The sequence below is a fragment of the Dipodomys merriami genome, unplaced genomic scaffold (genome assembly GCF_024711535.1).
Source record: "Dipodomys merriami isolate MVZ:Mamm:240054 unplaced genomic scaffold, mDipMer1.0.p SCAF_1, whole genome shotgun sequence".
Lineage (NCBI taxonomy): Eukaryota > Metazoa > Chordata > Mammalia > Rodentia > Heteromyidae > Dipodomys > Dipodomys merriami.
In genome coordinates, this window is record NW_027202270.1 from 114,536,523 (window position 1) to 114,563,431 (window position 26,909).

Below are 26,909 nucleotides of genomic sequence, written 5' to 3' on the forward strand. Positions count from 1 at the left end.
GCCAATCTAGGCTATACAGCAAGAGCTTAAACCTCACATTAAAAAAAAAAAGTACCAGGCACCTGTGTGGCTCATGCCTGTAATCCTAGCTACCCAGAAGGCTGAGAGCTGAGGATCACAGTTCTAAGCCAGACCAAGCCAAAAAAGTCTAAAGTGAAGCTGTGGCTCAATTGGTAAAGCTCTAGCCTTGAGTAAAAAAGTTCAGAAACAGCAGCCAGGTCCTGAGTTCAAGCTTCAGGACTAGCACAAAAAGAGCCAGGTGCCAGTGGCTCACGCCTGTAATCCTAGCCACTCAGGAAGCTGAGATCTGAGGATCATGGTTCAAAACCAGCCCAGGCAGGAAAGTCTGTGAGACTCATATCTCCAATGAACCACCAGAAAACTGGAAGTGGCACTGTGGCTCAAGTGGTAGAGCGCTAACCTTGAGCTGAAGAGCTGAGGGACAGTGCCCAGGCCCAGAGTTCAAGCCCCCGACCGACCAAAAAAAAAAAAAAAAGATAGATATAGAGATAGAAATGAAAGAGAGAGAGAGAGAACATAAACTTCAGAAGCCAAGCAAGAAACTTTATTTTTTCCTGCAATTTGTCTTTGAATAACAATAATTATGTGGCAAGAACAATAAAGGTAGTTTTATCTACAGGGAAGTGAGGGCTGGAAAGGTGGCTCAGTGGTAGAGTGCTTGCCTTGCATACTTGAGGCCCTGGGTTCGATTCCTCAGCACCACATAAGCAAAAAGAAAAAAGCCGGAAGTGGCGCTGTGGCTCAAGTGGTAGAGCGCTAGCCTTGAGCTGAAGAGCTGAGGGACAGCGTCCAGGCCCAGAGTTCAGGCCCACGACTGTACCAAAAAAAATAAATAAATAAAGGGAAGTGAGTCTTCTCTTCATGAGTAGCCTAATGAAATAGCTCAGTGAAGTAAAAAGCTACTACTTAAAAATGTACACAGATACTTGTGAGATTCTTTCCTCAAGACTTGATCAACTGTAGATACAGCACACCTTAAAATTCTAGAAATGAAAGCCAAAAGATCAAACCCTAGTATATAGAAAGGAAAACAGTCTCCAAGATCTTTTTGTAAGCATCCACCAATCTACCCCTAAAGTACATTATTTTTATTATTTTCTTTTAATATCTTTAATATCTACCTCAACTTTGTCACTAGTTGGACTTCTGTAACCTAGACAGTATACATAACTACTGCTCAGACCCTTAAATGGAAAGGCCTCAATGCCAATAAAGTATATTAGACCAGAAGAACTATGTAAATGAAGAAACACTGGTGAAATATGAGCAAAGCCTGTTGTTCAATTAATAGACTGCACTAACACTAATTAGTTTTGATAAATATCATGTACGGTATTATCATTAACAGACCCTAGGTAAAGGGTAGACAGAACCATAATTTTTGCAACTCTTTTATAAGTCTAAAATTATCTCTGAAGAAAACAGGTTGCTAGACTTTTCCCAATAATAAAGATTAAAATAACAGCTATCTATAACTACCAATTACTTACGTCTTGCTAATAAAACAGTTATGTAATAAAAAGTTAAAAATAATAAAGTTTACAGAAATTATGCTATGGAAGAGTCTTTACATCTTCTGATGAGTATTTTATGAGGTTTCTTTTGTTGGTTGTGGGGCTTGAACTCTGGGCTTAGGCGCTGTTGGTGCGCTCTTCAGCTCAAGGCCAGCGCTCTACCACTTAAGCCACAGCACCACTTCCAGTTTTCTAGTGGTTTATTGGAGATAAGAGTCTCACGGAGTTTCCTGCATGGGCTGGCTTTGAACCATGATCCTCAGATCTCAGCCTCCTGAGTAGTGCCTGGCGAGTATTTTATTTTTCTTAATCACATAATGCTCATAAAATACCCATACGAAAAGTTTTGCTTGGCATATATGATGGTGCACATTTGTGCTGCTGTCTCAAAAGAAAAAAAGGACTGCTGAATTAAGAGCAGACAATGACAAGTGTTGGGAAGAATGTGGAGGTAAGGAATGCTGAGCAACATCAAAGAAAATAACATGTGCTGCATATGATGAAGGTCTCAAACACAGGCTAAAATGAAAGCAGAGCCCAAAACAAAAGGTGTAAACCTCAATTTAACTTACCCTATCATAGAGCTCAATGATTAAGTGGTAAGCAGCTTCATCACTTCCAAATTGAAAATCTACAATTCTATCCACACCAAGTTGTTTTGCACAGACTAATCTCCGACTCTTCAAATGTTTTCGGCACTAGCAAGAAACAAGAAAAAGGCACTTATGTAGCAAAAGTAATTCTTAGCCATTTGATACTTCTTTACTATCTAGAATTAACTGGTAGTAAATAACACAGTATACTCATTTAAAACAATTGTAAATAATAATCAGAGGAAAAATATTTTATTCTAAATAACTAATTGCCAACCCTAAGAAAATATTTTATATTCAATTAAAAAAAAAACATTGACAGGGGCTGGGAATGTGGCTTAGTGATATAGCTTGCCAAGCATGCATGAAACCCTGGGGTCAATTCTTCAGCACTATATAAAAAGAAAAAGACTGAAAGGGCACTATGGTTCAAGTAGTAGAGTGCTAGCCTTTAGCAAAAGAAGCTCGACAGTGCCCAAGCCCTGAGTTCAAGCCTTAGGACTGGAAAACAAACAAACCAACAGTGATGGAAGCTGGGTGCCAGTGGTTCATGCCTATAATCCTAGCTACTCAGAAGACTGTGATCTGAGGATCCCAATTTGAACCCAGCTGGGGCAGAAAAGTTTGTGAGACTCTTAGCTCTAATAAACTACTCAGAAAAAGCTGGAAGTGGCCCTGTGGCTCAAGTGTAGAGCCTTAGCCTTGAGCACACTTAAGAGGCTCAAGGACAGTGCCCAGACCCTGAGTTCAAGCCCCATGACCAAAAATAAAGAAAAAAAAATTGATGGGCCTATAAGGAAATATGCTATTACTTTTTTCTTTCTTTTTTTGTACCAATATTTTGCTTTTTTTTTTTTTTTTTTTTTGTCAGTTATGGGGCCTGAACTCTGGGCCTGGGCACTTTCCCTCAGTTCTTCAGCTGTAGACTAGTGCTCTACCACTTGAGCCTCAGCCCCACTTTCGGCTTTTTCTGCTTGTGTGGTGCTGAGGAATTGAACCGAGGGCCTCATGTATGCAAGGCAAGCACTCTACCACTGAGCCACCTCCCAGCCCCTATAACAATATTTTGGATTGAACTCAGGCCCTGGGCTTTTTCCATCAAGACTATTATTCTACCATTTCAGCCACTTCCATCTTTTTGGTAGTTAATTAGAAATAAGAGTCTCCTGAACTTTCCTGCTTGGTGGCTTGAAACTATGATCCTCAAATCTGTCTCCTGAGCAGCTAGAATTATAGGCATGAATCAACAGTACCAGGCTAATGCTGTTACTTTATACCAATACTGAAGAAATACTTTGTTCATGTTTCAAATGACCTCAACACTGTAACTATTTTTGATGTTGTTGCTTCTGTGGACCCAACTTAGGGTTACATACTTGCTAATTAAGCATTCTACCATTTAGCTAATTCTCAACCCCTTCATTCTTGTTTTTTGGGTTTTTTTTTTAAGTCCCTTCTCACCAGTCTTAAGTATCCATATGCCCTTTAGAGTGCTTCGACTGTGTTCCAAATTAAATTATTTCTATTGACCTTCCACTTCAAAATGGATCAAGAGCTTATGATACTCAGTAAATTGGACCTCATAATTTTAGTTAACCAAATCTCTCATTTTATGTACTTATATATTTAAGTAGATATAAGATTTTTTTGGGGGGGGAGCTGGGAAGGTGGCTCAGTGGTAGAGTGCTTGCCTCCCATGCATGAGGCCCTGGGTTCGATTCCTCAGCAACCCATAAGCAGAAAAAGCCAGAAGTGGTGCTGTGGCTCAAATGGTAGAGCGCTCGCCTTGAGCTGAAGAGCTGGGGGAAAGTGCCCAGGCCCAGCGTTCAGGCCCACAACTGACAGGGAAAAAAAAAAAAAAAAGATATTTTTGACAATATTCCCTTCCTTAATTCAATGGCTTTAAGTGTGGCCTACATTAACTTGTATTTGAACACTGATATACATATATATTATCTTTCCTTGCGGGGAACAAACTCACAATCATTCCTTCCTGAGTTCCCAAGCAGTATTTATTAAAGAAAAATAAAGTTAAAATGAAGATAAAAAGCATCCTTGAAAGGACAAAGGCCCATACCATAGGAAGATGAAAAAGAGATTGTTTACCAGAGTGAGTATAGATGTATATAGGGTACATATGGAAGCTTGGTGAAAACAATCTTCTGCTCAGGACCACCAAAGTATAGTTGGCATTGCCAAATTTAAAAAAAGCAAATCTCACTAGATCTGAACAATAAGAAACAATCTTGAATGTGGCAAAAACAAAGGAGGAGCTATAGTACAGTGGAGAAAAATCAGTATCACTGTAGATCTTTCCACACAGACACTGAATGCAAGCAAAGCCTGAAATAGTACCATCCAAGCCCTGAGAACCAATAACTGCCAACTCAGACTGGCATTATCCAGTGAAGCTAGTGTTCACATTTGATGGAGGAACTAAATTTTTTAATAATAAAGAAAAACTGAATGACTTCAGAAACAATAAGACAGCATACAAAGAATATTAAGAATGGGATTAGAATCTTAAGAAAACAATCAAGATCAGGGAATTTACATCAGACAGATATCACTAGAAGACCCACTTAGTAAGCACAGGAGGAAAGGAAAGGAAAAAAACAGAAAAGCAGGAAAATGACAGGAAACACAATGTACCTCTCTATAATAACTATAAATATTAGTGGATTCCATTCACCAATCAAGAGGCTGGATCAGAAAACAAGATCCATCCATTTGTTGTCTTCAAGAGCCAAAGATAAACCAAGTGAAGGGATGGAGCAAGACCTACCATGCAAATGCTCCCAGCAAGAAGGCAGGAGTTGCCATCCTGATATATGACAAAATGAACTTTTCATTAAAATCAATACAAAAAAGGATACTACATATTAATACAGGGAACAGTCCAAGAAGAGGATATCACCATTATCAGTTTATACTCTCTAAACATGGTTGCACCCAAATACATTAAGCAAATACTCTCTGACTTACAGAAAAAAAGAGATTCAAATACAATGCTAGGAGACTTTAATACTCAGCTCTCACCAAAGGACAGGTCTACCAACCAGAGGATTGGCAAAGAAGCCTCTGAATTAAATGATGCCATATCTCAAGTGGGCTTAACTGACATCTATAGAGTTTTCCAACCAACAACAATCCAGTGCACATTCTTCTCAGCAACTCATGAACTTTCTCCAAAATAGGTCATATCTAGTTTATACAAAGAATTCAAGTAAATACAAGAGGATCGACATAATCCCTTGTATCCCATCCAACCATAGCGGAATCTAGCTAATTCTCAGTAACAAAGCATACTGTAAAAATTACTCTCATACATGGAAATTAAACAGCATACTTCTGAACAACACCTGGGTCACAGAAGAAATTAAACAAGAAATTTTAAAAATTCCTACAATTCGGGCTGGGAAGGTGGCTCAATGGTAGAGCACTTGCCTTGCATGCTCGAGGCCCTGGGTTCGATTCCTCAGCACCACATAAGAAAAAAGCCGGAAGTGGCGCTGTGGCTCAGGTGGAAGAGTGCTAGCCTTGAGCTGAAGAGCTGAGGGACAGCGCCCAGGCCCAGAGTTCAGGCTCCACGACTGGACCCAAAAAAAAAAAAAAAAAAAAAAAATCCTACAATTCAATGAAAATGAATATGAAACCTGTGGGACACGGCAAAAGCAGTCCTGAGGGGCAAATTTATTGCTCTCAGTGCACACATCAAGGAAATACAGACAGACCAAGTAAATAATCTTATAATGCAACTAAAACTGCTAAAAAAGCAAGAAAAAATTGAACCCAAAGTTACTAGATGGAGCAAGATAACCAAAATGAGCTGAAATTAATGAGATAGAGACAAAGAAAAGTATAAATAAAATTAATAAAACAAAAAGCTGTTTTGTTTTTTTTTAAGAATCAGTAAAACTGACAGACCTTTGGCAAGATTAACTTAAAAAAGAAGAGAGGAGACCCAAATCAATAAGATCAGGGCCGCCATAGAAAAAATTACAACATACAAGATATCCAAACAATTAAAAAAAACAATTTCCAGAATCTATACTCACTAAGGAAAATCTAGCAGAAATGGATGAATTTTAGGGAAATACAAATTGCCCAAATTGAACCAAGAAGAAATAAATCAATTAAAAAAACCAATAACTTAAAATGAGATAGAGGAAGCAATCAGAAGTCTTCCAATAAGGAAAAGCCCAGATGAATTTCCTACAGAATTCTAGAAGACCTTTAGACCTTCCAAGAAATAAAAACAGAGGGAGCAATCCCAAATTCATTCTATGAAGCAATATCACACCCATCCCCAAACCAGGCAAAGACCCAACAAAAAAAGAGAACTACAGACCAATCTCCTTGATGAACACAGATGCAAAGCTCCTCAATAAAATTTTAGCCAACAGAATCCAGTACCATATAAAAAAAAATCATACATTATGATCAAGTAGGCTTCATCCTAGAGATGCAGGGATGGTTTAACATATATAAATCAATTGATGTAATCCATTACATCAACAGACCCAAGGCCAAGAACCACAAGATTATCTCCATTGACATGGAAAAGGCTCTTGATAAAATACAACATCCATTCATGTTAAAAGCACTGGAGAAAACAGGAATAGAAGGAACATTCCTTAAAACAATAAAAGCCATATATGACAGACCAACAGCCAATACTATAAATGGGGAAAAACTACAATCAATTCTCCTAAAATCAGGAACAAGGCAAAGATACCCAGTCTCCCCTCTCCTCTTCAATATAGTTCTGAATGCTGAGCCAGACCAATAAGGCAAGAAAAGGACATTAAAGGGATCTGCATAGGAAAGGAAGACATTAAACTATCCCTATTTGCAGATGACATATTATACCTTAACGATACCAAAAACTTCACTCCCAAACTCCTAGAGCTTATAAACCACTTCGGCAAAGTAGCAGGATACAAAATTAACCCACAAAAATCAGTTGCCTTTCTGTATACCAACAATGTATAAGCAGAAAGGGAAATCAAGTAAACAACCCCATTCACAATAACCTCAAAAAAAAAAATGTCTAGGAACTAACCTAACCAAAGATGTAAAGGAACTATTTAGTGAAAACTATAAAAGCCTAAAGAAAGAAATCAAAAAGGACACCAGGAAATGGAAAGACCTTCCCTATTCTTGGATACGCAGAATTAATATAGTGAAAATGGCCATACTGCCAAAAATAATATACAAATTCAATGCAATTCCCATAGAAATCCCAATGATGTTCCTTACTTAAATAGAGAAAACAATCCTAAAATTCATGTGGAACAAAAGACCTAGAAAAGCCAAAGCAATTCCAGGCAAAAGAAACAACATGGGAGGAATCATGATACCAGATTTCAAGCTCTACTATAGAGCCATAATAACAAAGACAGCTTGGTATTGGCCCAAAAACAGACCCGAAGACCAATGGAACAGATTAGAAGACCCAGGAGTAAAATCACATACCAATAGTCAGCTGATACTTGACAAAGGAACTAAAGACATACAGTGGAAGAAGCATAGCCTCTTCAACTACTGGTGCTGGGAAAACTGGGCAGACACAGGCAGAAAACCAAAAGTGGACCCTAGCCTGTCACCATGCACTAACACCAACTCAAAATGGATGAAAGACCTTAACATCAAACCTGATATTCTGAAACTACTGCAGGACAGAGTAGGAGAGGCACTTGAACTTACAGGCACAGGCAGGAACTTCCTGAAGAGTCCTAGGATCACAACAAATTAGAGACTAGACAAATGGGACTACCTTAAAATAAAAAAGTTTCTGCACAGCTAAGACATAGACAGCTACCAAACTAGAAAGAGAGACAATATTTAAAAATATTTAAAAATTAAAAATAAATAAATAAAAATTTTACGAACAATATATCAGACAAGGGCCTAATATCCATTATATACAGGGAACTCAAGAAACTAATCCCGCCCAAATCTAACCAATCAATCATTTAATGGGCAAAGGAGCTAAAGAGAGACTTCTCAGAAGAAGAAATAAAAATGGCAAAGAGCCAGGCACTGGTGGCTCACACCAGTAATCCTAGCTACGCAGGAGGCTGAGATCTGAGGATCATGGTTCAAAACCATGATCAAGTCCATGAGACTCTTATCTCCAAAAAACCAATAGAAAACCGGAAGTAGAGCTGTGGCTCAAATGTAGAGTGCTCAGGTTGAGCTGAAGAGCACAGGGACAGTGCCCAGGCCCAGAGTTCAAGCCCCACGACCCACCAAAAAAAAAAAAAAAAAAAAGGACAAAATAATGGATTTCACAGGGAAATGGATCCAACTAGAAAAATAGAATCAGAGGGAAATGGGAAAATATACAACAGAAGGGCCCATCAGCTGCACTGGATATTAATGAAATAGAACTAAGCAACTCAAGGGCAACAGTGGGAGGGAGAGAATGAGAGGGAAAAAGGGACAGCTTACACTAAGCAAAAGGAAAGAAATGTACATATCACCCGATGTGGAAGAAATTGTATTATCAAAGCTTACAGAATTCACAAACATTATAGACCATGGTAATGACCTTTTTACTTGTGCAGGTTAAAATGTGTTGTGACTTTAATTAAGTATCACTATCTCATAATATTGTGAAATTTATGTAATCACTTAATTTCAATAAAAAATTATTATTATTATTATTTTTTGGTCCGGTCGTGGGGCTGGGCGCTGTCCCTCAGCTCTTCAGCTCAAGGCTAGCGCTCTACCACTTGAGCCACAGCGCCATTTCCGGCTTTTTTCTTTTTGCGTATGTGGTGCTGAGGAATCAAACCCAGGGCCTCATGCATGCAAGGCAAGCGCTCTACCACTGAGCCACCTTCACAGCCCTAAAAAATTATTTTTAAAAGAAATAAATAAGAAGCCGGGCGCTGGTGGCTCTCGCCTGTAATCCTAGCTACTCAGGAGGCTGAGATCTGAGGATCACGGTTCAAAGCCAGCCCGGGCAGGAGAGACCGTGAGACTCCTATCTCCAATAAACCACCAGAAAACCGGAAGTGGCGCTGTAGCTCAAGTGGTAGAGCGCTCGCCTTGAGCTGAAGAGCTGAAGGACAGCGCCCAGGCCCAGAGTTCAAGCCCCACGACCGACAAAAAAAAAAAAAAAAAAAAAAAAAAAGAAATAAATAAGATTAAAAAATTGTGTTAGAAAGTGTGGTAGGTGTCCTACCACAGATGCATGGACCCAAAAATTGTGGTATCTATACACAATGGAATATTATGCAGCCATTAGAAAGGACCAAATAATGGCAGTCACAGGGAAATGGATGAAACTAGAAGAAATCATATTGAGCGAGGTAAGCCAAGAACAAAGAGACAAACAGCATATGGTCTCCCTGATAAGTGGATGTTAAATCCAAAATGTTAGGTGATATGACAAAATTAACAGGACTTAAGAAACAAAGGACTTCCACTCATCTGGTCGAATAACTACTAAATAACCCCCTTCTGCTGATCACATGTATGGTAAATATGTGCACACCGGAGGGAAACCAGGAGGACGACACAGAGCTAGAGGGAATCTGGGAAAAACATACACCAGCGGGACCCATCAGCTGCACTGGACATTGATCAAAATGAACTAAGCAACTCAATGGCAGTGATGGGAGGGAGGGAACAAGTGAGAAAGAATGAACAGCTGATGCTATGCAAAACAAAAGAAATGTACATATCACCCAATGTGGAAGAAATAACTGTATTGCAAAGCTCATAGAACCCATAAATGTTCCATGAAAGTTAGAATGTGTTTGTGACTTTAACTAAGCATTACTATCCCACAATACTGTGAAATTTGGGAAATTATGTAACCACTTAATCACAATAAAAAATTTGGAAAAAAAAAAAAAAGAAAAGTGTGGTAGGAAGAAAGAAGTGACATTGTCCAAAAGGAAATGCACTCATTACCTGATTTATGTAACTGCAACCCCTCTACACATCACCTTTATAACAATAAAATTTAAAATTAAAATGAGAAAAAAAATAAAAATAATAAAGCAAATCCCCTGGTCTGTAAGAATAACAATCACAGTGGTTTATCACATGTTGGGTATGACCAGCCTACATCATGTAATGGTAATAATAGTACTTCATTCATAAAGTACTTTAACAGTGCTTATTAATGTCTGTTCTATTAGAGGAAATTTTCTACATATTTAGATTGACATATATTCCTAACTCAGAGTTCTAAGACTTATTCAGTTATTTATCTTTTGGATCCTAAGATTTGAACTCAGGTACTCAAGCAAGGACTCTTACCACTGAGCCAAGCTTCTAGTCCTGCTTTTTTGCTGTTTATTTTTTAGATAGTATGATTCTGCTGCCTTCTTGGGCATGTGTCTGGAGGTCCACCCATGTATGCCTCCTGTGTAGAAAGTAGGATAACAAGTATGCCTCACCATAACTAGCTAAAAAATCAGGCTAGGGCTGGGAACGTTGGTCAGTGACAGAGTGCTTGCCTAGCATGCACAAAGCCCTGGGTTCTATTCCTCAGTACCACATAAACTGAAAAAGTCAGAAGTGGCGCTGTGGCTCAAGTGGTAGAGTGCTAGCCATGAGCAAAACAAGCTCAGGGACAGTGCTCAGACTCTGAGTTCAAGCCCCAGACCTGACAAAATATAAAAAATAAAAAATCAGGCTAGCCAGGTGCTGGTGGCTCATGCCTATAATCCTAGCTACTCAGGAGGCTGAGATCTCAGAATCATGGTTCTAAGCCAGCCCAGGTAAGAAAGTTTGTGAGATTCTTATCTCCAATGAAACCACTAGAAAACCAAAAGTAGAGCTATGGCTCAAAGTGGTAGAGCACTAGCTTTGAGTAAAAAAACTCAGGGACAGTGTCCAGGCCTGAGTTCAAGCTCCAGGACTGACAACAAAATAAAACAAAAAAAAAATCAGGCTATATATCTCAAGGCCTTGAGTTCCAGCCCTAGTACTGACACCAAAAAAAAAAAAAAAAAAAAAAAGTTTGAGGAGATAAAATGAGGTTTAAAAAGTTAGGGCAGCTGGGTACCATGCCTATAATCCTAGCTACTCAGTCAGCTAAAATCTAAGGATTGAGGTTTGAAGCCAGCCAGGGGTGATTCTGATCTCCAATTAACTAGCAAAAAGCTGGAAATGGAGGCATGATTCATGTGATAGAGTTCTAGCCTTGTGCAAAAAAAGCCAGGCAAGAATGCAAGACCTCAGGTCCAAGCGCGCGCGCGCACACACACACACACACACACACACACACACACACACACACACACACACACACACACACACACACACACACACACACACTCACACACACACACACACACACACACACACACACACACACACCGTAAACTAAAAAATTTAATGTATCTCTAATATAGAATTGTTTTGGTTGGAGCAAGTAGATTATACTTAAGTGATTATATGGTTGAATGTGAGAAAAGCCTGAATCAGAACAGAACAAAAGACTTGGAGTGCAACAGGGTATGAAAGATAATAGGGAAAAATCAATAAAACCTATTTTGTTCATTCACCCACCACCGATCAACTGCTCTCTCTACCTTTGTTATATGTTCCTTATTTCACAAGGGTGGGGAAAAAATTTAAAAATTCAATTGTTAGGGCTGGGAATGTGGCTCAGGGGGAGCGTTCTTGGTTAGCATGCATGCAGCCCTGGGATCAATTCCTCAGTACGGCCTACACAGAAAAAGCTAGAAGTGGCACAGTGGCCAGAGTGGTAGAGTGCTAGCCTTGAGTAAAAGCAGCTCAGGGACAGTGCTCAGACCCCTGAATTCAAGCCCAGGACTAGCAAAAAAAAAAAAAAAATTATCTTCGTGTTCTGTCTTCTTCACCATATGTATGATGTATTCAAGTGTACATCTTCGGATATGCATCTTTGGGAGGGTACAGAACTTGAGGGAAAAACAGTGAAAAAGTACAACAGTGAAACGCACTGTACACTAATGAAAGTGAACTATACAATTTGTGAATGGAGATGGGAGGGAGGGACTGGGAGAAAATGAGGGAACAGAAGACACTGAAAAAGGAACTGTACTCATTACCTGACTACATCATCTCTATAATAATAAAGTAAATTAATAAAATATTACCTTCATAGCAAAACTAGAAGGCATCATGTTCTTTGGCCACTCAAATTCTGTTGTGTGAATTCGTATGCCAGATTCAAGCAAAAGTGTAGCTTTGAAGTCTGGTCTGTAAAAGAAGAAAAGTCAAATTTCTCTTTAGGGAATTTGCCAAAGCTCACGCTGTGAAACTACTTAAGTGTAAACGCACAAAAAGATCAGTTTCATACTGCCCAAAGATAAAACCTACAAAATGTTCTTACTTTTGGAGACGAATGAGATATGTCTTATTATCCACATCATAGACGTTGTTTACTCTCATTCCAAGCAAGCTGCCAAGACAAAAGAAAACAGGTAATAAAGCACGGTAATGGCTTAAAACAAAACTACACTCGATGTATTGAGGCTGTAATAGGATAAAATAGGAGGAGAATAGGAAGGTCAGTAGGCATTCTGCCCACAAATTAAATGTCACCATTTAGCCCCCAAGTGGTCCACTGGCCCACAACACCACACATAAACAATGCCTTGGGCATCTTCTGTAAGGACTCGGGCCTTTTGGGGGGAGGGAGGGGGAAGATATTATAAAGATGTAATGAAATCAACATTTTACAGAGAGGGGTTGGGGACAGTAAAGGAGGATATGAAGATGACCACGCTGGCCGGAGTCAACGAACACAAACAAGCCCAGAATAACGATCTCGGACCAAATCCGCTCACGGCCGCTAAACCCGCAAGGCTCCCTTCCCCTCGGGGGGTAGATGGTTGCTGAAGCGACCGGGTCCGCACCCCCCAACACCCACAGAACGACCCCGTCCAGCGTCGGCTGGGAAGCACCGCGGCGGCAGGCCCGGGCGGCTCGGGCTGAGCAGGCCACAGCCGCGCTTGGGGTCCGAGTGAGCCCGGCGACAGCGGAGAGGGCGGGAGTGGGGCGGGGCTGCCGGGATCTCTTTGGGGGGGGGGATCCCCAGGTCTCTTGGGCGTTCCTCGAGGGTATCTTGGGGGGGGGTGCCCAGGGTCTGTCGTTGGTCCCCATGGTTTTTCGGGCGCCAACCCCACAACATCGCTCCCTCTTCCCCCCCACCTCACCCCCAGGCCTACCCAGGCCCACAGAGCAGCACTGGGAAGAAGGCCAGCAGCACCAGGCTGCCCTCAGTTTCCCCTTCGCGGCCCCGGGCCTCTCGCCCCCATGACTCCTCGCAAGAACCAGGTCACGGTCAGGACCGTACCTAGCGTTCAGCTCCGCGAGGACCGCGCGGAGGTCCACGGTGCTAAAGCGAGTCTTCATGGCCAGGGCGATCGCCACCACCGCGGTCCGTTCACTGCTGGTCAGACTCAAGGCCGCCGCTCTTCGGCGCACGCGCACGCGGCAGCGCCCTACGGCAGCCGGGAAGACCCAACAGACCTTCAAGGGAACGTGTAGGCGTCGTCCGCCTGAAGATCTCACGGATCAAAAGTGTTCTCCGAGTCCTTTTCCATCGCGCTAAAACAATTAGGTAGAGAAACAGACTGTTTGGAAACGGCACCCCTTCCGCACACTCTCACAGATCAGTCCCCCGGTTACTTCGGCGCTTGGTGTTTGGGGAGTCGAGCCGGCCTCCACAGCGACACCTGCTGGTCAGAGCCATTTTCGAGGTTTGCCCAGAGTGAGCTTCCCTCGGGAGAGCGGTAGGGGGCAGTAGAGAGCAACACAATTTTTGTGTGTAGAAATTTGAAATGTAGGGAAACAGGTGTTTCGTTTGTCCCAAAACTGTCTTCCATGATCAAGGCGACCCCTCAAAAGGGACAATCCGTCGTTTCTGCTCTGAGAGGCGGTGTCCTTCCACCTGTATGGGAGGGCGTCCGTGTTTCGTTTTCTTCCTGCGTCGTAATAAATAAGGCGGTTTGTCTGTTTATCTGCATCCCCGAAAAGCAAAAGAGACCGTGTCTCGCTGTGTTGCCCAGGCTGGAGTACAGTGGCTATTCACAGGCGCGATCCCACTACTGATCAGCACGGGAGTTTTGACCTGCTCCGTTTCCGACCTGGGCCGGTTCACCCCTCCTTAGGCAACCTGGTGTTCCCCCGCTCCCGGGAGGTCACCATATTGATGCCGAACTTAGTGCGGACACCCGATCGGCATAGCGCACTGCAGCCCAGAACTCCTGGACTCAAGCGATCCTCCGGGCTCAGCCTTCCGAGTAGCTGGGATTACAGGCGCGCGCCACCGCGCCCGGCGGGCGGATCCGCGGCAGAAAGCTACTAGAGCTTCAGCGCCGCTGACGTCACGGGACGGGAGGGGCAGGGAGCGGGCAGTTAGGCGCTGGGACCCGCCCAGCGTGAGGCGGTCTGAAGCGGGAGCGTCGGGACGTCCCGGGGCGGGGCCACGGCGGTCGACGCGGGGAGGAGGCTGGGGCCGCTGGCCGTCCCGCCTCCCGCCCGCCCCGGAGCTCTGGCCTGTTCTGATCGGCGCAAAAGCCAGTAACCAGGTAACGTGGGGGAGAATGGCTTACGTTTGGGAGCTTGGAGGCTTGAAACCAACGAGCAGGCCAAGGGGTGTTAGCGGAGGAGATGCGGGCACGGTAGATGGGGTGCTATTACTTGTGTCTCCCCACGATCTCGCCCCCCCACCCTTGGTGCCCAAGTGGTACTGAGCGCGCCCGTCCGTCTCGTGCTCCGTGCACGGATCAAAAGCCACCGGAGGAGAGCGTTTTCAGCTCGGTCCTTCTCCCTCTGGCTCTAATACCTCCTCCGAATGGAACCCACGGCCTCTCGGTTTCTGGGAAGAGCAATCCTCTTTAGTCCTTCAACCCCGCGGTCAGGATTTCAGCGTCGTCGCCGTCCTGCCCCGCGCTCCGGCCGGCCTCCCCGTCTCCTTCCTAAACTCTGGTTCACCTTGGACCCTGCCTCTTCTCAAATGAAAACCAAAGCCTCCGGGACCCTTAGCGGGGCAGCGGTGAAGGAACTCCCATCGCAAGCCACGCGGACTGTCGGGGATTGGTCTGCATGAAAAATGAACATGTTGCTAGCCTCCAAGTTACATTAATAAATTTTTACTGTGCACATGGAGTCGCAGAGATCCCTCTCTACGAGCAGCCAAGTTCTTGGAACTTGACTTTCTCTAGCACCAGGTGGCGTGTCAGTGCAGACCCTCTGCAGTAGCTCGGCTTAAACCAGGCAAATAAGAAAAAAGTAGGTATAACCCATGGGATGGGACAGCATTAAGAAGGAAAAAATCCCGGCTGCGTGGATGAGTTATGATGCTGAACCACTAAGCCACCTCGGACCAATACCTCCTCTGGTTTGTTACGTGAGCTATATAACCTGTCTCATTTAAATCAACGGTGTTTGGGGCCTCTTCATGATCACCACATACTCTTAACCTTACAGAAGAAAATTCTAGATCACTAGAACTTAGAAAGGATATAAACCAAAAGCTCTGTAGGCACTTAGAAGTTCTTCGATGGGAACGAGTCATCCTGTCAGAAGAATCCGATTTTCTAGTTTGAATCCTGTACAGTCTATATATACAATGTTTATATCCACTTCATTGTAATTGTGCTGTAAATGAAACTTCATGGCTTTCTCATTTGTTACTATAAGTGCAGTAAATACCTGTATTTATGAACCTGCATGGTTTAGGCTGAACCACTATGTTACTAATCACCAAATCTCCATTCTATAAATTTCACTTAGGAATTAATGACATGCATAATTCTCAGTGCTAATTGCTAGATTATCTGGGTTCAAGCTCCAATCAGTTGTTGGCTTTTTTTTTTTTTTTAAGTTTTGAACATTTTTCTTTTTTGTGTGCCAGTGCTAGAGCTTGAGCTTAGGGCATGGGTCCTGTTCCTCAGCTTTTCCGCCCAAGGCTGGTGCTCTACCACTCGAGCCACAGTTTCACTTCAGCTTTTTTGTGGTTAATTGGAAATGAGTCTCATACACTTCCCTGGCAAGCTTTGAACCCCGATCCTCAGATCTCAGCTTCCTTAGTTGCAGGGATTATAGGAGTGAATTCTGGCTCCAGAAGTTTTATAAATTATACTTTTGATTTTTCGAAGTCGGGGAGGTTTCCAGTCAGGTACAGGGTTTCTGTACTCGAGCAATCCTCCTGTCTGAGCCTTCCACATAGCTTCAATCACAGTCGGGCAACACCAAGGCTGGCAGTTGTTTGTGTCAGGTTGGCAATTGTTTTGTGTGTAAAACTATGAGAGTAAGGTGATGTCCAGTCTGGTCATGGGGGCTTTTATTCTTTTGAAATGTAATTTTTGTGGTTACATTTCATTTAAAATGAAATGTAGGTCAATAAAACTCCACATCATGGGATTCAAAGATGTTTATAAATTAGCCCTTCAGGCAATGTTGAGCCAAGAAGTACAACTCAGAACAGCCTTCTGCCCAAGTCAGTGGGGCAAGTGTGTGGCCAGGCACGAAGAGGGCTTGAAGCTCAGCCACCAGCTCAGCCGAGGAAGCGCAGAAGTGACCAACTAGTGATAGGATGCACCTTGGGGACAGTCACCGGCCCAGCCAACACCACATCCCCGGCAGATCAGGGGAGTCAGGGCTCCGGGGCACCACCTGGCTGGAGCATCGCGGCCCAAGGCCCAACCGGGCCCAGGGAAAGCGAAGCCCGCTGAAGCGCGAGGAGGGGGACTGGGGGCGGGGCCTCAGGGCGGAAGTAAAGCAGGCCTGCGGGAATGGGGTGGGCGGGGCCTGCGGTGTCGGGGAGGGAGGGGACAGGGCGGCTGGGGGGTTAGGGGCGGAGCCTTGGGCGGGGAAGCGAGGGAAGGAGGGCGGGGCGTTGGAGGGCGGGGCTCTGGGTGGGGCGGCGGGCTCGAGGGGCAGGGCGGGGCCTTGGGCGGGGCCTCCCCGGAGCTGCCTAGCCCACCCCGAGGGAGGCCGCTGCGCGCCCGGTTGGGCGAACCCTGATGCCACTTCTGAGCCTCGTGGTAGCTTGGGCCGGACACGCGTTCTCCTCCTGGGAACCCCCTGCGTGGATGAAAAGCCTGTAATAAGAGGAATGCACGCTCATCTCTTCGGAAACTAGTGTGTTTTTGTTTTTCACTCTGGCAAGTGTTTTGTTTTGTTTTGTTCTTTCTGGCCTGGGCTTGAACTCAGAGCCTGAACTCCACTTGAGCCACGGCGCCACTTCCGGCGTGGCCTTATGCCTGCCACACAGCCACTGAGCCACATTCCCGGCCGCTGGCACGCTGTTAGCCACCAGAATAAATCCTAACGAGATGGCCAGAGTCACCACAACACATTGACATGGAGGCCGAGGGGTGAGGACGGAGGTTCAAAGTCAGCCCAGGCAGCAAATCCGTGAGAATCTTAAAATCCGGACGTGAAGCTGTGGCTCAGCACCAGCCTTCACTGGAAAAGTCAGGTCGAAGGAGTGACAAGCCCTGAGTGCAAGCACCAGTACTGCCACACCAAAAGAGAAAGGCATGTATGTAACTTAAGGGGCTTATTTTCTCCTATGTTTTGACTTTACTCTGACAGTTCTACTGGAAAGTTTTGGGCATTTTCAAATTTAGTACGATTTGACCTAAAATCATGTCCCCAAACTAAAACTTCACGCTCCATACTTCATACTTCTCCAAAGTATCCATCCTATCTTCACAGCAGTGTGATACTTTCTTTAATTTGTTTTGAAAACCATTAGAATACCTTATTTATATCAGCTAACATTTGAAAGACACTTCATGTTTGAAGATATTTCTAAGCTTCTGTAGACTGAAGCTAATGTCACACTCAGCCAAAATGATTGACAAATTATTTGCTTTTCTTGAATTTCTGTTCTCTAGGCTAATTATTTGCTATGGTTAATACATGTAAACAGCCTGGATTTTTCGTATGATAGGAAAACAAATTATTTAAATTATAGATAGCTTTTTCTGACTAAAATGAATGCTCAAGATAACTTTCATGGGCTAGGGGTATAGCTCAAGTATTAGAAAGCTTGCTAAATATAAGTCCTTAATTCAAACCCAGTACCACCAAAAATAATGAAAATATTTTTAAAACAACATCCATTGACTAAACCACTCACTCATTCAACAAATACTATGTACTGCCAGGGGTCCCAAAGTATTAACGTTAGGGTAAATATTACATTTCGAGAATCAAAGTGTAAACAAGGAAATGATTCGGTAGTCTAAGTTCATGCCCATTCATGTTGGACCTCTGTACTACTTTTTGAGTAAAGAAATGATAGAAATAACTTACTTTTGGCCCTACCCATGACAAACATACAAATCCTAGAGTTTCCCCTACAGTAGGTGGTGAGGAGAGTAATACCTTCCCCTAGACCTCCTCCCCTCATCATGAACTAATGGGGGAAGGTAGAGGCTACAAGTAGCCTTCCAAGTTCAGATGGCTACCTTCTTTCACTTCTTTAATTTGAAGAGGGAAATATTATGCTGTCCTGTGTGGTTTAGACAATTTCTTTTTTTTTGGGGGGGGGGTCCGGTCATGGGGCCTGAACTCTGGGCCTGGGCACTGTCCCTCAGCTCTTCAGCTCAAGGCTAGCGCTCTACCACTGAGCCACCTTCCCAGCCCAAAATTTGTTTTGTAGAAATTATTATTATTATTTTTTTGTCAGTTGTGGGGCTTGAACTCTGGGCCTGGGCGCTGTAACTCTGGGCCTGGGCGCTGTCCCTCAGCTCTTCAGCTCAAGGCAAGTGCTCTGCCACTTGAGCCACAGCGCCACATCCTAGACAATTTCTTGGTATTACTTTGTTTCGATCTAATGATGTGATAGTTGAAAACCTATCATGGTACTTTCTAAGGGATGCTTTACAAATATGTTATCATAATTCAGACTGTTAATTAAAATGTGTTATATTACACTGTAGTTTCTGTGTAAGACTTTTTTTTTTTTTTTTGCCAGTCCTGGTACTTGAACTCAGGGCTGGAGCACTGTCCCTGAGCTTCTTTTGCTCAAAGCTAGCACTCTACCACTTGAGCCACAGCACCTCTTCTGGCTTTTTCTGTTTATATGATACTGAGGAAATGAACCCAGGGCTTCATGCATGCTAGGCAAGCACTCTACCACTAAGCCACATTCCCAGCCCTGTATAAGACTTTTTATGACCAAATGTATTCATAGTTTGCTCTGGGTACTTTTAAGGCTAACATGTCCTGAAAGCAGCCCTATCTACACAGAGAATACCGAGGGCTGCTGTGTCTACTCATCTGGCATCCCTTGTTCCCTGTACAATGACGAAATTCTGTGTGTGTGTGTGTGTGTGTGTGTGTGTGTGTGTGTGTGTGTGTGTGTGTGTGTGTGTGTGTGTGTGTGCAGGTGTACTGGCTTGCACTCAAGACCTTGTGTTCTTGCTCCATTTTCTACCATTTGAACCACACTTCCATTCAAGCATTTTACTAGTTAATAAGAGATGGAATATAAAAGACTTTTCTGTCCAGGCTCACTTCAAACCTTATCCTCCAGGTCTCAACTTTATAAGAAGCTAGGATTTCAGGTGTGAGCCAAAAGCACATAGCACAATGACAAAATGCTAACTCATTTTGTGGCATAGCTCACTTCTCAAGGAGGACCTTGTCCAGGGTTGTGGCAAGAAATACAGGAAAACCCACTCAACGTAAATTACATTATTTTCTTAAAGGAGACTGTAGATAGTCACTGTGGCACATGGGTTAAATAATGTTGCAAATTACAGAAGAACATTTGCATAATTGAGACAATATGAATTCTAAGTTATGACTTACACTTTTCAAAACTGACATTCATTCTCTGGAACACTGATCTAGTAATATGATCTAGAAGAGTCATTTATTCCCTTTGATCATAACATTAAAATAGTAAATCCCTTTGTGCATGCATTCATTCAAGTCATTAGGGAAATAGAATCAAAACCACAATGAAATTGATTCCTGCCTAATATTATCACTGTAACAATAATGACAAAACAAAATAGCAAGTATAGGCAAGAGTGTAGAGAAATAGACTCTCTTACATAGCTGGTGGGTACATAGAATGATGCAGCTTCTGTGAAACCCAGAAGTGCACATGCAATTATCATAATAGCTAGAATTTCCAATCCTATAGACCCTAAAGATTAAAAACAAAAGGACAAGGACTGGGAAGGTGGCTCAGTGGTAGAGTGCTTTCTGAGGCCCTGGGTTCAATTCCTCAACACCACATAAGCAGAAAAGGCCAGAAGCGGTGCTGTGGTTCAATGGTAGAGCCTTGAGCTGAAGAGCTGAGGGACAGTGCCCAGGCCCAGAGTTCAGGCCCCACAACCAACCAAAAAAAAAAAAAATAATAATAATAATAAAAGAAGAAAATGAACCAAGAGCTAGCATAGGTAATTAAGAAAGGGAGGGAAGAAATAGTAAGCTTATTAAAAAAAAAAAAAAAAAGGACAAGACAGGCATGGTGCTTCATTCCTATAATTCTAGCACTTGGAAAGCTGAGACAGGAATATTTTGAGTTTTAAAAACAGCCTTGGCATGAGTGGTAGAGCATGAGCCTTGAGCTGAATTGCTCACAGTTCCCAGGCCTAGAGCTCAAGCCCCATGACTGACAAAAAAAAAAAAGAGAGAGAGATCTTTCCTGTGATTGTTTCTAACATATTTATAAGATTATGTCTTTGTTGCTTTGTATGTCCCTCCCCCATGGTATAACCCCTGCTTTCACTATATATGATGTTGGTATATGTGGAGGGGAAGAGAAAAAACAAATCGTTAAAACAGGGATACAGGAGGACCCATTGCAACATGAGTTGTACAAGTCCTTAAGTCGAAAAACGAACTTTACAACTTTGGTGGGGGGGACGGGGGAAAGGATGGGAAGGGATGGGAAGAGGAAACAAAGGAGGAGGCTACAATGTTTGATAAGAAATGTACTCATTATCTTTCCCATGTAATTTTAACCCCTCTGTACAGTATTTTCACAATAAAAAATGTTTATAAAAAATAAAAAAAAATAAAAAATAAAAACAGCCTTGGGGGCTGGGAAGGTGGCTCAGTGGTAGAGCGCTTGCCTTGCATGCTCAAGGCCCTGGGTTCGATTCCTCAGCACACATAAGCAAAAAGAAAAAAAAAGCCGTAAGTGGTGCTGTGGCTCAAGTGGTAGAGCGCTAGCCTTGAGCTGAAGAGCTGAGAGACAGCGCCCAGGGTCAGAGTTCAGGCCCCATGACTGGACCAAAAAAAAAAAAAACCAGCCTTGGCTATATACTTCGACCCTGTCTCAAAACACGAAACAAAACAAAAAACAAGGCTGGGCATGGTGGTCCACATCTGCAATTTCAGCTACTAGGGAGAGAGAGATGAAGAAGATACTGGTTAGAGGCCAGCCAAGGCAAAAAGTTAACAAGACTCATCTCAACAAACAAGCATGGTGGCCTGCTTCTATAATTCCAGCTATGCAGGAGGCATAAATGGGAAGATTGTAATCCATGTCTGGCTCCAGGCAGAGAAAAACTAAAGTAAAAGAGGTGTTAGAGTGTGGCAAACGTGGTATAGCACCTGCCTAGTAATTTGGAGGCCCTAAGATCCAACCTCTCAGTACTGCCAAAATAAATAGCATAGACAAACAGATGCTTGTATTAACATCTGTTAATAGCATTCTTCACAGGTCAACAAGTAGAAGCAACCCAAATGTCAGTTTGGTAGAGTATTATCTACTCATAAAAGGAAATGTAGGGGCTGGGAAGATGGCTCAGTGGTAGAGTGCTTGCCTTGCATGCCTGAGGCCCTGGGTTCCATTCCTCAGCACTACATAAGCAAAAAGAAAAAAGCTGGAAATGACGCTGTGGCTCAAGTGGTAGAGCGCTAGCCTTGAGCTGAAGAGCTGAGGGACAGCGCCCAGGCCCAGAGTTCAGGCCCCATGACCAGACCCCAAAAAAAGAAGGAAATGTAGTTCTGACACAAGCTACAAAAATGAACCTTGATGTGTAATAAGCCAGAAAGATATGTTTATAGGAATCGATGAGGCATTTATATGAAACACCTAAAAATAAGCAAATATATATATATATATAAAGGCTTAGGGAATTGGGGGTGGAGAGCTTTTGTTTAATGGTACCAAGTTTATCTCTAAAGTGAGGGAAAAGCTTTAGAAATGGTAGTGAATGATGCCCACATTGTGAATATAATTGATGCTCTAGAGCGGTACACTTGAAGATATTTTAAATGGCTTTTGTGGTGTGTGTGTGTGTGTGTGTGTGTGTGTGTGTGTGTGTGTGTGTGTGTGTGTGTGTATGTGTGTGTAACATATTAAAGTTATTTCTGAGTTCTTCAAAATGTTCCATGGATCCGTGTGTTCAGTAAGAGTCCACAGCCATAGGCTGGAGGGGTGGCTCAAATAATGAAGTGCCTGTCTCACAAGAGAGAGGAACTAAGTTCAAAGCCCAGTACCACCAAAAAGAACACACAGTCCTGATTTAAATAGCTACATAGTAAGCGTTGGCATTTGGCAGACTGGTTCCTCCCCATTTTTGTTTCTGAAAAACTGTTTTAGTTGTTCTAATAATTTTGCTTTCCACATAAAGCTTAGAATAATCTTTTCTTTGTTGTGCATTGTATGGCTTGAACTCAGAGCTTGGACACTGTCCCTGCACCTTTTTGCTCAAGGCTAGTGCTCTACCACTTTGAGCCTCAGCTTTACTTTCAGTTTTCTGATGGCTAACAGTAGATAAGAGTCTCGTGGACTTTTCTCCCCAGGCTGGCTTTGAACCACAATCCTCAGATCTCAGCTTCTGGCATAGCTAGGGTTACAGGCATGAGCTACCAGTGCCTGGCTAGAATAATATTTTCTTTACATACAAAAAAGCTGGGATTTTGATAGTAATTGGATTAAACCTGGAGAAATGGGCATTTTTGCCATGTTGAATCTTTCAAGCCATGAACACTAAATTCATATACTTTGAATGATTTAATGTTTCCATTTTCTTTAAATGTATATTTTATATTATTTCCTTACTGAAGCTTTTTTCCCCCAGTGGTTTGAATTCTGTTCATAATTGCTTAAAGTAGTTATGCTGGTGGCTGTAAGATCTTTGTCAGAATCGAACGTCTTGGTGTTCATAATTACTGAATTTTTTCTTTCCTTTTCTTTTTTCTTTTGTTAGCACTGGGGGTGGAACTCTGGGCCTCATTTAAAAATACTGTAGATTTGTCTGCCAGGACTAGTTTTGAGTTGATATTCTTAGATTTCAGCCTCCTGAGGAGCTAGTATTATCAGAATGACCCACCAATGTCTAGCATTTTCTTTTTGTCAGTTTGAGATCTTACTATGATTAGTGATTTGAGATTACTATGATTAATGATTTGAATATCTGGGATATTATAAAACTCTGGATCTTAGTTAACCTTCTATTTTGAGCTGCTTCCTCTAGACTGCCTTTTCAATAGTAGAAGAGGAATCCTAATTTGGTATTGCCATGTAGGGTACAGAAATATAAGTTCCCCACTTTACCTCTGTTGACACAAGGGGATGGATGACTCCTTGTTACTGCCGGGTAGAATAGGGTATTGCCCGCAAGGTTTTGGGTGATACTCCCTTAGCTGGAAAAGGCAGCTATGTTCCCCATGTGGTTTTTATTGACACTGTGCCATAAAAGACGGTGTTGTCAGGGGTGAAAGGGTAAAAGGAAACTGTTTTCTTATATACTCAGGACTCTTATGATGACAAATAGGCAAAGTTTACCATTGTAGTAAGCAATTCTATTACCTTCTGGAACTCAAATGAGTGTCCCACAATTCAATTATGACAGTACCTACTCAAGAGTCAGTGCATACCCTACAGGTCCTACAAGAGGCTTTCCCTAGTTCAGATACTAAGTCCCAGGTGGTAACCTGTTCTTCTGATGATCTGGTTATAAATCAAAGGCTTTCATAACCCCTCCTCCTTTTTGATCATTTGCTAGAACAGCTGACAGCTCAGGAAAGAACTTTACTTATTTATTGTGAATACTTTATATAATACAATGGTGGTGGAATAATCAAATGGAAGAGCTGCATAGAGTAGGATGGGGATACAGAAGGCGCAGGGCTTCCATACTCACATTGTGGATGCCAGCTTTCCACTGCCTAGATGTGTTCACCATCCCAGTAGTGCTCCAAACATTCAAGATTTTTATGGAGAACTTACAAAGTAGGCTTAATTGATTAAATCTTTATAAGCTATTGGCGACTCAGTCCCCACACCTCCTTTTCCCTGAGTTCTGAGTAGGAGGTTGAAAATTCCAACCTTTGAGCCAGCATCAGTGGTTTATGCCTGTAATCCTAGCTACTCAGCAGGCTGAGATGTGAGGATCAGAGTTCAAAGCCAGTTTGGCAGAAATAATCTCTCATCTCCAATTAACTAGCAAAAAGCCAGAAGTGGATCATCTGTGGTTCAAGTGGCTAGAGTGCCAGCCTTGAGTGAAAAAGCCAAAAAAGAGTGAGGCCCTGAGTTCAAGGCCCAGTACTAGCACGCGCACACACACACACACACCTGAGTTCAAGGCCCAGTACTAGCACGCGCACACACACACACACACACACACACACACACACACACACACACACACACACACACACACACACACACACACACACACACAAAAGCACAACCTGGAAATATTTAGGGTGCTAGATTAATAGTTTTGGGTTTGAAAGGAAAATTTCTTAGAAAAAAATCAAATCTAGATAGAGTCATATGAGACTTCTTGCTCTAAACTGTCAAAAAATGTTTGCTTTATAAGCACACCTAATATATGTACCAAGAACAAACAATAGAGCAGCTCCTATTCTGTGCAAAACCTTTGAACCATCCAACAATAGTTATCTGTAGAAGGTTCTACTCTCAATATACAGTTTTGAACATGTTGACCAAGATTTATGAGTGGGGAAATGTTGTAAAGTCCTAGATAAATGTTATACTATAACCAATTTAACAACAGCTTAGCAGAGCATAAATGTATGGGCTAGTTTCCATTGCAAGTAAGAAGGTATCTACTAGATTATATTATGCACAAGTAATAGATCACATAAACCCACAGAGTTAAAGACTAGCTCCAGGGATTACATTTACAATTTCTTTTTTTTGGGGGGGGGTTTAACTGTATTTTTTTTGTCTTTTCTTTTTTGGTACTGGGGATCAAACCCAGGACGTTGCACTTGCTAGGCAAGCGCTTTGCCAATGAGCTACATCCTAGCCCTACATTTACAATTTCTTAAATCTGAGATCAATGGTGTTGTGATCTTCTGGTGAATATGAGGCTGAGTTCCTATGTTCTCTTTACTGTAGAAAGCTCAGGTATCCTATGTGTCCACTTTCCCAATCAACAAGATTAATGCCAGAAAAGGAAAGTGCTGGAGTCTCTGAAACAGTTCCTAGGTTTAATTTCATTTCCAAGTGTAAAAATGAATCTCTATGATGCTTATGTCCTTCTTTTAACAATACAGGGGGAAAATATCATATATTGAACATGCTTACATAATACTAGTCTTGGTTATGTAAAAGGATCATTCAGCTAGGCCTTGGTGGCTCATATCTGTAATCCTAGATACTTAGGAGGCTGAGATCTGAGGACTGCAGTTTGAAGCTAGTCCAGTAAGAAAGTGCATGAGACTCTGATCTTCAGTTAACCACCAAATAGCTAGAAATGGAGCTGTGGCTCAAGTGATAGAGTGCCTGCCTTGAGAATAAAAAGCTAAGAAATAGCTTCCAGGCCTTGAGTTCAAGACCAAGTATGAATACATATACCATCTCCCACCAATAATAATTCAATTTTTTTCTTTTTGCCAGTCGTGGGGCTTGAACTCAGGGCCTGGGCACTGTCCCTGAGCTGCTTTTGCTCAAGGCTAGCACTCTACCACTTGAGCCAATAGTGCTACTTCCAGCCTTTTCTGTTTATGTGGTACTGAGGAATTGAACCGAGGGCTTCATGCATGCTAGGCAACCACTCTACCACTAAGCCACATTCCCAGTCCCTAATAATTCAATTTTGATCTAAGTAAAACTTAACAAGTTCTAGGAGAATGAATTCTCCAATGTATTTGCCACTCTTAGGATGCCCTTGGCAACTGCCACTCCCATCCAGACTACCTAGGTGTGATTAAGCCCTAAAATAAGGGATATTTGTTCCTTGATGTGTAACAGTAGGTATGTGTCCACAGAAAGTATTAGAGCTTCTGAGAATCATCATTGAATGGCTGCTAAGGATTCTGTTTTACTTTCTGTCCAGTTAATGAAACATTTTCAGCTACATGATGGTGTATGTTTTCTAAATATCCTTGTGTAAGAATGGCAGAAGATTTATGCTTTTGTCTGAAAGATCCAATGTCTTTGTATATCAGTCAATAACGGATTATTGCACCCCATTATGCAAAAAAAATGTGAGGATGAGGGATAATAAATGAACAGAATTCAGAATTTATAGAATTTTTAATATGAAAGAACTTTAGAAGTTAGTTCATCATTTCACAATTTTAATAGTGCCTTACGATAATTCTTAGGCCTTTAAAACGTACTGGTGGACATTAGCCAGGCATGGAAACATATGCCTGTAATTTCAGGCAGAGACAAGAGGATTGTTGCTCTGAGGCCAGCCTGGATTTCATAGGCAAGACCTTGTCTCATAAAAACCATAAAATAGCACCAGGTGCTGGTGGTTCACACCTGTAATCCTAGCTATTCAGGAGGCTGAGATCTAAGGATTGCGGTTCAAAGTCAGCCCAAGTAGAACAGTCCCAAGAAACTTTTTTTTTT

At 42.4% G+C, this 26,909-nt stretch overlaps 1 protein-coding gene across 1 annotated transcript in view; it reads right to left on the minus strand.

The window, feature by feature from the left end:
• The window catches only part of Nemf (nuclear export mediator factor), a 53,540-nt gene extending 39,967 nt beyond the window's left edge, over nt 1–13,573 (minus strand). The window contains exons 1-4 of the mRNA XM_070027605.1: nt 13,440–13,573; nt 12,474–12,542; nt 12,238–12,340; nt 2,108–2,233 (exon numbers count right to left, since the gene is read on the minus strand). Coding sequence (XP_069883706.1) covers nt 2,108–2,233; nt 12,238–12,340; nt 12,474–12,542; nt 13,440–13,498 — 357 coding nt within the window. The 5' untranslated portion in view covers nt 13,499–13,573. The remainder of the gene's footprint in view (nt 1–2,107; nt 2,234–12,237; nt 12,341–12,473; nt 12,543–13,439) is intronic.
• Between the last annotated feature and the right edge of the window lie 13,336 nt (nt 13,574–26,909).